The sequence below is a fragment of the Convolutriloba macropyga genome, chromosome 5 (assembly GCF_964194025.1).
Source record: "Convolutriloba macropyga chromosome 5, txConMacr16.3, whole genome shotgun sequence".
NCBI lineage: Eukaryota > Metazoa > Xenacoelomorpha > Acoela > Convolutidae > Convolutriloba > Convolutriloba macropyga.
Window position 1 is genome coordinate 46,101,077 of NC_134472.1, and position 13,343 is coordinate 46,114,419.

The following is a 13,343-nucleotide window of genomic DNA, read 5'->3' on the forward strand; positions in this document are numbered from 1 at the left end:
AACATCCTCCAGGGTTTGAAAATCGTTCACTGTATAATTTCCAGGTGTAATGGAATGTCTTGCAAGATTTTAATATCACAATCTTCAGCTCTATTTCAGCTCAAGCTGTTTTGGAGACTCATACTTATGGTGTGAAGGGCGGTTCTATGAGGTTGAAGACTCCTCCACTGTTTACCCCCCCCCTCCCACTATTTCCCCCACCCCCGCGCGATGTTACCCCAACCCCACGCCCTTGTTGCCCGAACCACCCCCATAAGCCCTCGGTGCTTCGTTAGGGTTTGATAATAATTTTCTGGAAACTTTTTGTTGGTCATGGATTAATTTTCAACTTTTTAATATCACAAGTTTTAGCAATTTCTTTAAACTTGCGATTTTTTAAAGTTTCTTGAACTTTTGTAATTTTTTTTAGTTTTCTCTAACCTCGAGAGACACGGAACTTCTTCTAGGGTTTTAAATTATGTTACTGCATAGATTATAGATGTAATGGATTGTTTGTCAAAATTTTAATATCACGATTTTGAGCAATTTTTGAAGATATTTGCGATTTTTCAGGTTTTTCAATTTTTACCGGCACCAGGGGAATCCAAGTTTTGATAATAAGCTGCTTTATGGTGTTTAGAGTTAATGGGATGGTGATCAATGTTTTAACGACTCCAGTTCTAGTAATTCTTGGATAAAATTTTAAATTTTGGAAAATTTTTTTCTTGTTCCAAGTGTATGGATCTTTATGAGCCAGTTAAACTATTTCTTGAAACAGCAATACTGGATAGTCTCTTGAGACAATGAAATGGTTCTTAGTATTTTAATATCTTGTGTTTTGGCAAGATTTCGTTAAAATTAGCAATTGTTTCCAAACTTTGAGTTAAAAAATGGTTTTGACCTTTTTTTTAGTGCGATGTTGAAAACTTTTTTAATTTTGCCTTTTTCAGTTTTCTATATGATTTATTTACTATTAAGGCTAGAAAACTAAAATTTGCAGAGTCGAATCCCATCATGAAAAGTGTTCCTATCTCTCTCTCTCTCTCTCTCTCTCTCTCTGTCGGTCAGGGTTTCCTTCCTTCTCTTTCTCGTTCACATTTTATCTCTCTGTCTCTCTCTCTCTCTCTCTCTCGTTGTTGATGCCGCTCTTCAGCTGCTGTTATATGGCGTAATGTCATCATCTCTGATCCTCATTAACAATGAATTATACTAGAAATGGTTTTTTTTATCATAAATGACTTAACAAACACTTTTTAGCAAATCATTGTTAATTGCTCTCAAAAGCAGTTTGTTGCAAATATGTTAATCCTGTTTGTCTCTTTTATGTAATTTTTCGCTGGGCCAGTTTTTTGTCTTACCCACTTGAATTTCGTCTTCAGAAACGGTATAAAGAGGTAGCGACCAGTTTTCCTTGTTCTCTTAAAGCCGTTCAGCCCACTAGTCTTCAAGTATGCGATTAACAGAAACTGTTTTGGAGACTTATACTTATGGTGTGAAGGGCGGTTCTTAAAATTGATCCCACACCCCACCCACGCACCGCCCCCACATCAGTCCCCCAATCAAATTTTGCATCCCCGCTGCGCTTACCTTACGACCCTTCAGTAGCTAGCCTCACTAAACCGTGGCTAGCTACTGACGAAGCCAGCCGGTCGCTTGAGAGCAATTTGCCCGACGTTAGTCGGTTATGTACAATGTTTGTCGCCAAATACTGTCCCATTGTTAATTTCCTGTTATTGTTTCATAATGCTATTGTTTCGTTATTGTTTCATAAAGGTTAATATAATTAAGTAGGAGTTCATTTATGTCAGTTAGGGTTGTCAATTCTTTCGGTTACGTTTTTAAGGTTTCTTAACACTTCATGATTTTCGCAGTCAAATTGAAGTGAAAAAGTTAGTCAGGCCCAAACAGGGAGAAAGCAAAAGCGGGTGGTTTTGCAGCGAACAACTTGTTTACTCTTATTTTAATTTTGGGGATGAAAACGGTGTTTTTATTTAGGTGCGGAATGTTGACTATATTTTTTTTGTTTTTGATTGGATTTTTTCTACAGGGCTTTCTCAACTCGTTCGTAGTCCTTTAGAGGTCGAGTTATTTGTTTAGTCAATTAAATGTGTTTGAATTGTACGTCAGGGCTTGTTTTTTCCGCGTCATCAATTTTTCGATCGATGCTTTGACTTTTCTAGCGAATCTTACTTGAGTTATTAATTTTTCGTGATCTAGAATTCTCAATTCAAATTTTAAGCCTATCTTTATTCGAGTCGTTTTGCTACTAAAATTCAATTCAAAAGTGCGCCAAAATTGAATTGTTTTTCATTTTAAATAGTAGAAGTGGTCTTTCTATAATAAGCTCGAATACCATGCTTTTAAGTCTCTCGCTGTCGTTATAACGCCTGCTAATTAAGACACAATTGATCCCTTGTCATGTGGGAGCAACTCAGCTCACCGTACTCGGTTATGTTTTCTCAGTTGATCAGAATTATCCCGCAAAAGTCTCGGTGGAGCAAAATGTTTCTGAATGTTAGTCGTAGGTTCATGACTACTACACTTGCGAATGATCGGTTCCGGATCGTTTCATTGTTTCATTATTTTGGTAAGCATTTTTCTCAAAGGAAATATACAATAGAAATTTACAAGTTAAGAGCAGAGGCCGTGCAAACTGTTTTGGGGACGCGAAAAATATTTCAAACCACTATAGCTACCTTTCAAGCTTTAGTTCCCTGTTTTTATACTAATTACTGTTTTCATGCAAGTGAATAATTTTGTATGTGGACATTTAGAGTGAAGCTGTCGTTATGATATTTATGTAAATTGGCTCCATAAAATGCGTGCATACAATACTTCAAAAAGTGGCTATTATACCATCAATCATTAAATTATATTCAGTTATTGTGTACCCCTCTCCGACGTTGTCATTGGCTCTTACATATCTGCAAAGTACGATATAATCATAAAGATTTTTTAGCTCGCAGCTTTTGATGATCTCAGTAAATTTCTGCTCTATTCTGTGATGCGATTAATTTTCTTTTTAAGGTGCTAACAACCATTTATTAGAATTTTCTCTTACACGTAGTTTAATCGGATGTCTTCATATCCCTATTATTTAGTTTAGATTAGATTGACTTCTCATTGAATGAATTTTTCTGTTGCAATTAATTGTTTTTCTGCGAAGCCATTAAGGTCAGCAACATTTCTTTCTTTATAAATGTGAAATTGATAACAATATGAGTCTAGAGCACGTGTGTGGAAAATGTGAAATTCCTCATGGTAGCTGATCACCTTGGTGCCAAGCATTCACATAGTTCTGTTGTTTTGGTTCATCAAAAGTTGAAATCTTACCAAATCTTCGCCGATATACAGCTCGGTAGAGTTGAGCCTATTTCTTCAATTTGTTCATTTTCCAGATAAGATGGCTCCGAAAAAAACACGACGTTCTGATCCTGCGGCTGCTGCTGCAGTAACAACAGTTGAAGAATCTCCTGCTAAAAAGAGAGCCAAAGAAGAACCGCCAAGTGCTAGTCCAGTAAAAAATGAGCCCGTTTCACCGGAAAAGAAAATGGACACTAGCTCCGTTGAAACCACTTCTGAAGCTGAAACTCAAGATTCTCAAGATGTTAAGTTTGACGAGAATAAGTATGTTTTGAGTCGATCTTCGGAACAAGATACGACTGATGCGGCTGATATTGCGGCTAAACTGAAGAGTGTTGTTAACGATATGGCCAAAATAAAAGCTAAAGCATCGTTTGATGATAATGATAAATCAAAAATGATTAGCCTCAGATCTGAAGCATGTGTGTTAGTTACCCTGATGCGCAGATTAAATAGGTATGGTCAAATTAAGTGCAAACTGCTCCGAGAAAACTCTACGGTGGCCAAAGAAAAAGTTGATGAAAAGTACCTGCAGCTGATGAATGTGCAATACGAGATTTCTCATTTGAAAAAAGAGATCCAAAAGTGTCTCAACTTCAAGTCCAGAGACGAGGAAATTGAATTAATTCCAGTTGAAGAGCTGAAAGAGAAAGCTAACAATGAAATTTACGACGAAGAAAAGATTGGAGACGATCCGTACCTCCTGAAATTAGCCCAATTGCAGTTTGAATTGTCTGAACGGAAGAGACTTGGAAACGAGTTCAAAGAATCGGTAAGAGATCGAGCTAAACTGAAAACTCTAATTGAACAGAAGAAGCGAACGTTGCATAAGTTGTTGCCTACAGTCGATGAAGTAATCAAATCAACCAAGCCCCTGGAAGAAGCTTTGGGTGTGGAAACATTTTTTAGTGAAGTTCATGAAAAAATCAGGCACCTTCCGGCACCACTTTTTATTCTGTACTCCCAAGCAACGGCGTATGCGGAGGCGTTTGGATCGAGCTCAATGGTTTCTGTCAAAATTTTGGGTCAGCCTCCAGAAACTGAAAGTAGTGTTGACCCCACGGTTCTATTAGGCGATGATGACGATAAAGATGACGCTAATGGAGCTTCCGAACAGCAATCGGACGATTCTAGAAGTAACAGAGGTGCTGCAGGTAAAGGTGTGGAAATCTCACCATCTGCAAGTGCTAGTGCGACTACTAGTTCGCCCGGAGTTGTTGCTAACAAAAGCAGCAAACTACTGAAAGAACACCCAATGATGGTGTCTGTCGAAATTGGCGTAAAGGACCGCCTTGAAAAGATTGAAATGGTCTTCTCGTTTCTAGTATGCTTAAATCTTGTAGTTGTGAAACCTAGATTGAAAACCTCGCCTGCAAATTCGCTTACAACTGTGTTGACTAATTTGTTCCCGAAGGATGATGGCGCGGACACCCCGAACCCTTCAAATTACTACATGTTCGAGAAGTACAACATCACCTCGTTCTCCAAATTTACTCGCCAGATTGGTTTCGCATACCATTGGGTACAGAGGATCTGTGGAGTCGATTTCAAGACCCTGAGGGCGGGAGATGCTGTTAAATGGGAGGAGAGTGTAGCTGCCCATTCTTTGGGACAGGTGGTAGCTATGGCACAGGAGAGAGTCAAGAGTCGGATTGAGTTGGCTCGTCAGGTGAGCTCTATATACTATCTTCATTTCAATTTCGGTGAACGTAGTAGCGTTTTGATTTCCCTGGTTCTCCTAAATTACATTAGAAGTAATTTTCATGTAATTCTAGTTCTCAAAGTTCTTTGGGTTTTCCAGTAAATCGCTGAACCTGCTAGCAAACCGCTTCCTTTTTGACATCTCTGTTATGTCAGTATCTACAGCTTTGGTGCGGAACTTCAGACCTAACACTTCTAAAAATTCCAATGTAGAGGTGAATGTTTCAAGTGACTAGTCGTGCTGTCTGTTAATACACAGCAACCTTTTCATCAAACTGCGTTATACTAGGAGATTGTTATGAAATTGGCAACATAGTTTAGGACACGTATAATGCTGTCTTCATTGATCCCGACATGGAGCACTAGATTTGTGGGCTCAGTCATATTTTTGTGTTTAGGTTGGAAGTTTGGAGAAGAAGACAGTACCTCTTCCACCCTCCTGCCTCAAATTCTACCCCATCAAGTTGTCCACCAGCATACTCAAGTTCCAACCAATCAGCAGCGAGGAATATCGCACCGGTCTCAAAATTGACCCGTCACTCTTCTCAGAAGCAAGGGAAAATGCCATGCATTTTTTCGCAGTGCTGGTCAAAAACTTCCAAAGCAAGGAACAGCTGCATGCCTACATTGAGGTTAACAATTTTTGATACTATGACAAACTCTTTTTGGAACTCGACAACTTGATATTTATTTGTTACACAATAATTTAAACGGAATTTTGCTAAATTCTTGAAGTTGTATTCCGCCATTTTAGGGGAGGGGCTTTTTGAATTGACGTTTTCAAACCCCACGTAGAGAGCTATATTGGCATTGCTGCAACGGTATATGACGACACATTTGGTTTTTTTTTGGACGCAAGTTTGTGGCAATTAATGAAGAGCGTCGAATTTGCAGTTGTAGAGTTGCAATATTACCTGCAACTAGTTCGCAGGAAAGCAAACATTTTTTGTGTTTAAATATGCATGTTGTTCTAGGTTATGCAGAACTACCCCAACTCGTGTCCTGTGTTCAATCTGCGGTTCTCCCCAGTGGCCACTGACCTGCTACCCAACTGGGCTGCCCTCCTGAGACAGCTGGAAGAGGAGGCCAACATCAGAGCACTCCAAGTGTGTCCAGATGAGCAGAAAATTGACTTACTCACTGTGCAGCTCTACCACCTCATGTGCTGCTTCGAAGTGCGTTACATCAACATCGCTATCTCCGAATTACTTTTTTTATGACATAAATGTTTTGTTATTATCCGCCATCAGCCTCTCAAGTGCTATTATTTAGGCACTCTCCTTTTTGCAATGAAAAAAGTTTGGATTAGTTTGGTGCAGTCTTTGTTTACGACTCGAAGAGGAGTAAAAAACAGGATGTAAAAGTCAATGCCGCACGTGAAAACTAAGTTTTTAGGTCAAACGGCTGAGCAAATTGAAAATCAGAGAAAAAGGGAAAGTGATTTTCCAACAATATCGCATTTTAAAGATAGTGAGAAAAGTAGGTATGAAAAAATCTTCGCGAGCGAGCAAAATCTTGTCATCACATGCTGCTTTTTCGCATCATTTTTAAAGTTTTTACTTAGCTTTATCGAGTAAAGTGGTTTTCGTAAAACATATTAACACGTAACTACATTCGGGAGCGCTTTTGACCATATCAATCATATATTAAATTTTTAGATGCAATCTTGAGCTATTTATGTGATTTCGCCGTTTTAGAGACTAGTCTGTATACGCATTTTGTTGACCTTTTGATTTGATTGGTATCACTTTGAATTTTTTCCCCCTAATTCCTCTGTTTCCCTGCCTTTCTGAATATTTTTGTTAAATTGTTTTCCGAGGGTAGTCCTAGGGTTATTGTTACTAAGTGACTTTGATAGGCCAGATTTTCATAAAATAATTGAACGAATTCTGCATTTTGTAGATTTTTTTGATTATATTTGAAGCGTTTTTTGAGATGCATTGTTTGTTTTTTTTTGTATTTTTATGAAGTGTTGCCCAGCTTAAGCTGGGCAAATATTAGACGATCTGTTATCAAAAAAGCTTTTCGAGTCGCAACTTGAAAAATTTGCTTTTTCCTAATTTGTTTAATTGCTCTGTTTGACTGATTTGTTGTCTGACCCATTTGACTTTTTATCCTCAAAAACGGGATAAACATGTAGAGCTCGGAGGGCATTAAGTTCTAAGCTTTACTATACTCTAAGAATGCGATTCACCAAAACTTTTGAGGAGACAATTTGTTCTTGATCTTAAAGTTTGACCCCTCAGTCAACCCCCCCCCCCCCCCTCCCTCCTCAACCATCCCATTGTCCACCTTCCGGCACCTGTCCATTTTAACCCTCTCTCATCTAGCCTTCGCTACCCCACCCATCGCTTGACCCCCCCCCCCCCCCACAGACACACACACACACCGGTCACCACCCTGACCCCTAAGCCCCAGCTGGCAGCTACCGAAGACAACAGCTGGTTGGTCATTTGAGATCAATTTGCCCGATGTTAATCGGTTATTTTTTTTTGTTTGATGTGTCCAATTGATCAGTCTTTAGTTCAAGTGGATTGCTACAGTATACTACTATCACGTAGTTTTTAAAAACCAATTCCAGTCTTTTGTGACATCAAAGCGCCGGCATTTATTTAAGGTTTTTTTCTGGACGCACCAAAGGTTGTGCGGCCCCGTCTATGTTTCTAATCGAGCCTTAGTTGGAATATTTAGCCGCTATTGTTGTAAACTGGAATTGAGCATAGAAAGTAAACGGTCGTATTATGGGCTAATTTAGATCGTTTCTGTTCGGGGCCTGACCTTAAGTAGAAGCCATTAAGTGGGGTCATTAGGTCATTAACAACAATAGGAAACAGTTTATCACATGTGGAAAATTTTGATTTATTTTGAAGTGAACTTTGGCTTTGTTTTAGGTGATGACCGATTCGTCTAGGGCCAGTGAGCGAGTATATCCTAGACAGTTCAAGGGAAGAAACAGAGCGCGACCCTTCACATACAAGCCAAACACGGGCCTATTTTTGTTTAACTGATCAAAAACCCAGATCTCAAGAGTAGAATGACGAATTAAGGAGACTTATAAATGTTGGTGTCTTAATGATTGTCGAGAAGTACTGGAAGTTCGATAGCCATTAAACAGATGTTGAGCTGATCTTCCATCAAATATTTTACCTTTCTTGTTCGATAATGTCTTTTGACCTTTTCTTCGTGTTGATTTGATAATTTAGTCTGATGATTAAGTGTCCCAATTTATTCTTTTTTCTCTGTTTCTTTTTATTTCGAACAACAGTATGTAGGCTTCGTCTTAACAACAGAATGTAGGCTTCGTCTGTATGTAGGCTTCGTATGTAGTCATACGTCGCCAACAGTATGTAGGCTTCGGCAGCTGAATCAAAAGACGACTTCCATCAAATAATGAAGAGAAAGGCGAAGTGATATTGATAATAGTACAATTGGGAACGTGCTGTACTAAGCTAACTTGTTTTTGATCACAGACAGTTTAGGGCTTCAAGTTGTTTGATTGCTATCGGACGAAGTTTGAGCCTATTTTTGTAACGTGTTTTTCTTCCTTAAGCAACATTTTTGCTTGACCATTTTTGCGCTTTTGTTCTGGAACATTTTTTTTTACTTCTGAAGTAGACTTCTCAAGTTTGTTGCTATAATAAAAACGATTGGAAGATAGGAAATCACGGTGAGAAAGCCGAGTGGGTAATGCTTCTGTCGAGAAATACGGAGGTCGACGGTTCCAATCCATCCCTGGTCGGATGCTTTGCACCCATAAAAAAAGTGGATCTATTCGGACCCCCATTACAATTTCTTTATTAATGGCCTTCTCTTGGTTTTTTCACAATTCAAAGAATTTGAATTGTATTGGGGCGCTGTCTTTTTTACGCCTCGAATAGGAGTATTGGAGAAGTCCTTTTTTTAATCAATTTTATTGGAGTGATTTTTGAAGCGGTAAATGAAACGCGTGAAAAAATTTGGAGTGATTTTGGTGCCGAATAAAAGTGAAGAGTGGAGCGAAAAGAGAGTGGTTTTTGTTCATACCGCTGTTTTTGAGAGAGAGCGAGAAATTGATGTGTGAAAAAAATTTCTCTAAGCGAGCGAAATTTTTTGTTCACGTGCGGCATTTTGAAGCAGTTTTTTTTTCGTTTATTTTGGTTAAGAGGTTTGGTTATGATTTTGTTTTAATTTTAGGCTGATTTCGGCAGTGGTTTGAAGGATTTTTGAAATTCATATGAATTTTATTATAATTCGGAGGTTTTTAATGTATTTTGCTGATTTTCGGGCTAATTTTTGCGTTTTTTTTTACGATTATTTTGTTTTACTGGCTCAAATGGGTACTGAAGAAACCCCTTCTACTTGAAAAAAGTTATGATAACAATTGATTACAGTTTTGTGGGTAAGAATCATTTTTTTGTTGAGAAATATGACAAAAAAATGGCGAAAATTGAAACTATTTTTCTTAATTTTGTGCAGTTTTCCGTTTTTTTTTCAGTTTTTAGCAAAGTTTTTTAGCCTATACTTGCCTATTGTTTTGCGAGAATCTGGATACCCTCTTGACTGAAGGGAATTTCTTGACTTATGCTTTTGAAATATTAAAAAATTAGTAACTTTTTCCAGTTTTTCACTGGAAGTTCTTTATAAGAGCTTTTTTTTCATAATTTAGCCTAAAGTATTTTTCGAAATTCACATGTGGTTTTTTAAGTACTAGTTGTTTTGATGACGTTATTTTGGCAGAGATAGTTTTTTCGGGATCTCAATTTATAACAAAGTTTGATCAGATTTTTTATCATATTTTAACAGATTTGATTTTATTTTAACTTTTTTGGTTCATGGTTTTGTTTCAAGATAATAATAAATTAGTGAAGGCATAAATTAGTTTGATGAGTAGTTGGATGGCGTTAAATGGATTTTCACTTCGAGTCGTTTCCGGAATTCTTCCGGCTATGTTTTTTTTTAATATCTGTTCACACATTTTCATGATTTTTGAAGTCAAATTGGAGTAGTTATTTTGGTCACGCCGAAACAGGAAATAGAGCAAAAAGCGAGTGGTTTTGCGGCGTGAATTTTTTTGCTCTAATTTTAAAGTAGAGTGAAAAAATGGTGTTTGAACAAAAATTCGCTTTCTCGCTAGTGGTTTTTTGTTCACATGCGGCAATTTCACATTGATTTTTACTGTTTTTTCGATTTTTTTTTTGGATCGGGTTTTTTCTAAATGGTTTTCCCAACCCATTAATAGCTCATTCTAGGCCTAGTTTTTTGTGTGAACCAAATTTTCATTTCTCGCTAGTGGTGTTTCGTTCACATGCAGCATTTTGACACCGATTTTTTGTTTCTTTTATTTTTTTTATGATTTTTTTTAGAAATGGTTTTCCCAATTCACTCATAGTCCGTTATAAGTCGTTTATTGTTTAGTCAATAAAAATTCTTTGAATTGTACGTCAGGACTTGTCCTGTTATGTTTTTTTATTTCGTCGTGATGATTTTTGTTACGACCATATGACGTCACAGCCACTATTGGTTCATTCGTTCATGCAATTTTAACTGAATTGCATTTGTGACGTCATTTTTCGCTCTAGGTGGAGCGAGTTTTTTTGTTCATGCGCGTGATTAATTTTTTGGTCACACTTGACTTACCTCACTCTCAAAAATGACTTCCTCAATTTGAAATTGACTTTTATTTACTTTAATTCAAAGAGATAAGGTCAAGTGGGTGTGTGTCACTCTAAATGAAGGTTATTTGAGATCAGCTATTAGAGGCAGCAATAACTTATACAGATTTTTAATCAAAATATAACAGATCAGCCTTCAATGAAAAGACGAATTTTTTTAGTCTGTCTTTTTTACTGTTTTTTTAGACTGCCGATCTACGAATCTATTGCGGCTATTTTCTGGCAATCTGCCAGCTATGTTTGTTATGTAGCACGTTACTCTGTAAAAATAGCACGTACGCATGAGTTTGTAAAAGTTATAAGCCCACTAAGCGGGGGAAGGACGAACTGTTTAAAATTCTGACAAATTTTTAGAAAGGTTTTACATCTAGATTTAAGCGGCGAAATTAAATACCTCCAATAAATGCCTTCTGGAACAAAGATGTGCAGGAAAGTAAACTCAATGTAAATGCATAAGTTCGTTTCAATTTAAAATTTAACTTCGTATATTGTGCGCTGTCCGAATTTCAATTTGTTTTGTCTGTCGCTGATATGGATGCAAGATGGTTGCAATCTTGCAACAGCGCTCTTTTAAAATACTCATACATACTTTTGACCTTCCGTACGTACCTATTTTTCTTGACCAAGTCTGTAGGCTACATAATTGTACTGCAATTGGTGAAATAACTAAAACTCTGAAGCTCATCAGATGAATTTGATACCAAATTTGATTCTGAAAGTATACACTTCGGTAACTGCGTTCACTTGAGTACGCTAAAAGTACACTTCGGTAATATTGAAATTTATTAGCTGAACCTAGCAGAGCATTTGCGTATATTTCTATTTCTTGTTCTTTTCGACGTACCAAGATATTCATGGATTGAAACGAGGCCAGTAAAACCATCTCTATATATTAATTCATTGTCGACATAAAAGGCACCATGTTTAAGCTCCTAATCTTTACATGTTTTAACAGCCCCTAAACATGCTTTTCGGCAAAAAGCGACTGGCAACAGTCGGATTCTAGCCGGGGTATGTGAGTTAAGAGGCGAAAGCGCAATGAGTTGAGCTAAGAAACAGATGAGCCGCGTATTTATCGGGATTTTTGTCCATTAACGTCGTCGCATCCGTTTCCACTTTCTCCAATTCCCTCGTTTTTTCACAATTTTTTGTGCTCCATGCCTTTCTCCTGTCACTATCTATCTTCTATCAATCTACATAATAAAAATAATTCGAATTCCTACACCTTTATGTTTAAGCTCCTAATCTTCACAAGTTTTAAGGCTTCTTAAATACACATCAAAGCGTTTTGATTCGCATGTATTTTGAAAAAGGTCAATGACCGAAAACTTGACCTTGCCAAAAAGTAAATGATCGAAAAGTTACCTATGCCGTAAAGGTCAATGACTGAATACTGAATGTAAAAATGGTTCATTGTTCGAAAAGCTGCCTATGACCGAAAAGCTGTCATCTATATCTGTATATTAAATCAGTGTCGACATAAAAGGCACTTTGTTTAATTTCCTAATCTTTACATGTTTTAACAGCCCCTAAACATGCTCTTCGGCGAAAAGCGACTGACAACAGTCGGATTCGAACTGGGGTCTGTGAGTTAAGAGGCAAAAGCGCAATGAGTTGAGCTAAGAAACAGATGAGCCGCGCATTTATCGGGACTTTTGTCATTAACGTCGTCGCATCCGTTTCCACTTTCTCCAATTCCCTCCTTTTTTCACAATTTTTTGTGCTCCATGCCTTTCTCGTGTCACTATCTGTCTTCTATCAATCTACATATTAAAATTAATTTGAATACCTATACCACCACGTTTAAGCTCCTAATCTTCACATGTCTTAAGGCCTCTTAATTATACATCAAAGCGTATTGATTCGCATGTATTTTGAAAAGGGTCAATTACTGAAAACTTGACCTTGCCAAAAAGTAAATGACCGAAAATTTACCTATGCCGTAAAGGTCAATGACTGAATACTGAATGTAAAAATGGTTCATACTTGGAAAAGCTGCCTATGACCGAAAAGCTGTCATTGTCAAAAAGTCAGTGACCGAAAAGTAATTCATGCAATAAAGGTCAGTGACTGGATAGCCCAGGATGTTTTTAATCAAAACTTTTTACGCTGAATGTTTGCGTGACCGATTTTTAAACAATCTTTTGATTCTTTTGTTTTCAGTTTTTCTTGATCTCAGTCTCATAAAAAACTTGAACAACTGAAGTTTAATTAACTGAATCTTTTGTTGCCAGTTTGTTTTTTAAAAGTTATGCTGTGATGAATTTGGTCTATTTTTCTTTTTTACTTCCGAAGGAAGATCTTTTCTCTTCCGTTTCTTTTTTTCTTTGCTCCTTTTTCTTTTTATTTTCTCCTTCATTTGCTTTGTTTTTGGGTATATTTCTTTTTCTCTGTCTCTTCTGCTTTTTATCTGTCCTTTCACTTTCTTTTCTCTTTCTTTTTTCCTTTCCTTATCTCTCCTTTTCTTTTGCTTTTCTCTCTCTCTCTCTTTTATGTCATTCTGCTTTTTGCTGTCTTTTTCTGTACTTGTCTGCGTTGTTTTTCTTTTTTATTCTTTCTTTCCTCCTTTTAGTTTCTTAATGGTTTCTCTCTTTTTCGTTCCTCTCTTTTCTTTAGCTTGTCGTTCTTTCCTCTTTCCTTTCTATTTCT

At 37.2% G+C, this 13,343-nt stretch overlaps 1 protein-coding gene across 1 annotated transcript; it reads left to right on the forward strand.

Moving 5' to 3' along the window:
- Positions 1-3,381: 3,381 nt before the first annotated feature.
- On the forward strand, positions 3,382-8,285 carry LOC142339419 (THO complex subunit 5 homolog A-like). Its single transcript, XM_075389442.1, has 4 exons — positions 3,382-5,011; positions 5,442-5,675; positions 6,018-6,218; positions 7,935-8,285. The coding sequence occupies exons 1-4, from the start codon at positions 3,383-3,385 to the stop codon at positions 8,049-8,051; spliced, it is 2,181 nt and encodes a 726-aa protein (XP_075245557.1). The 5' UTR covers position 3,382; the 3' UTR covers positions 8,052-8,285.
- The last annotated feature ends 5,058 nt before the right edge of the window (positions 8,286-13,343 follow it).

Excerpts from the sequence above, each read along its gene's own strand:
- LOC142339419 (XM_075389442.1), top strand. The coding sequence starts at position 3,383 with ATGGCTCCGAAAAAAACACGACGTTCTGATCCTGCGGCTGCTGCTGCA. Across the intron at positions 5,012-5,441 it reads GGATTGAGTTGGCTCGTCAG|GTTGGAAGTTTGGAGAAGAA; the intron begins GTGAGCTCTATA and ends TTTTGTGTTTAG. Across the intron at positions 5,676-6,017 it reads AGCTGCATGCCTACATTGAG|GTTATGCAGAACTACCCCAA; the intron begins GTTAACAATTTT and ends ATGTTGTTCTAG.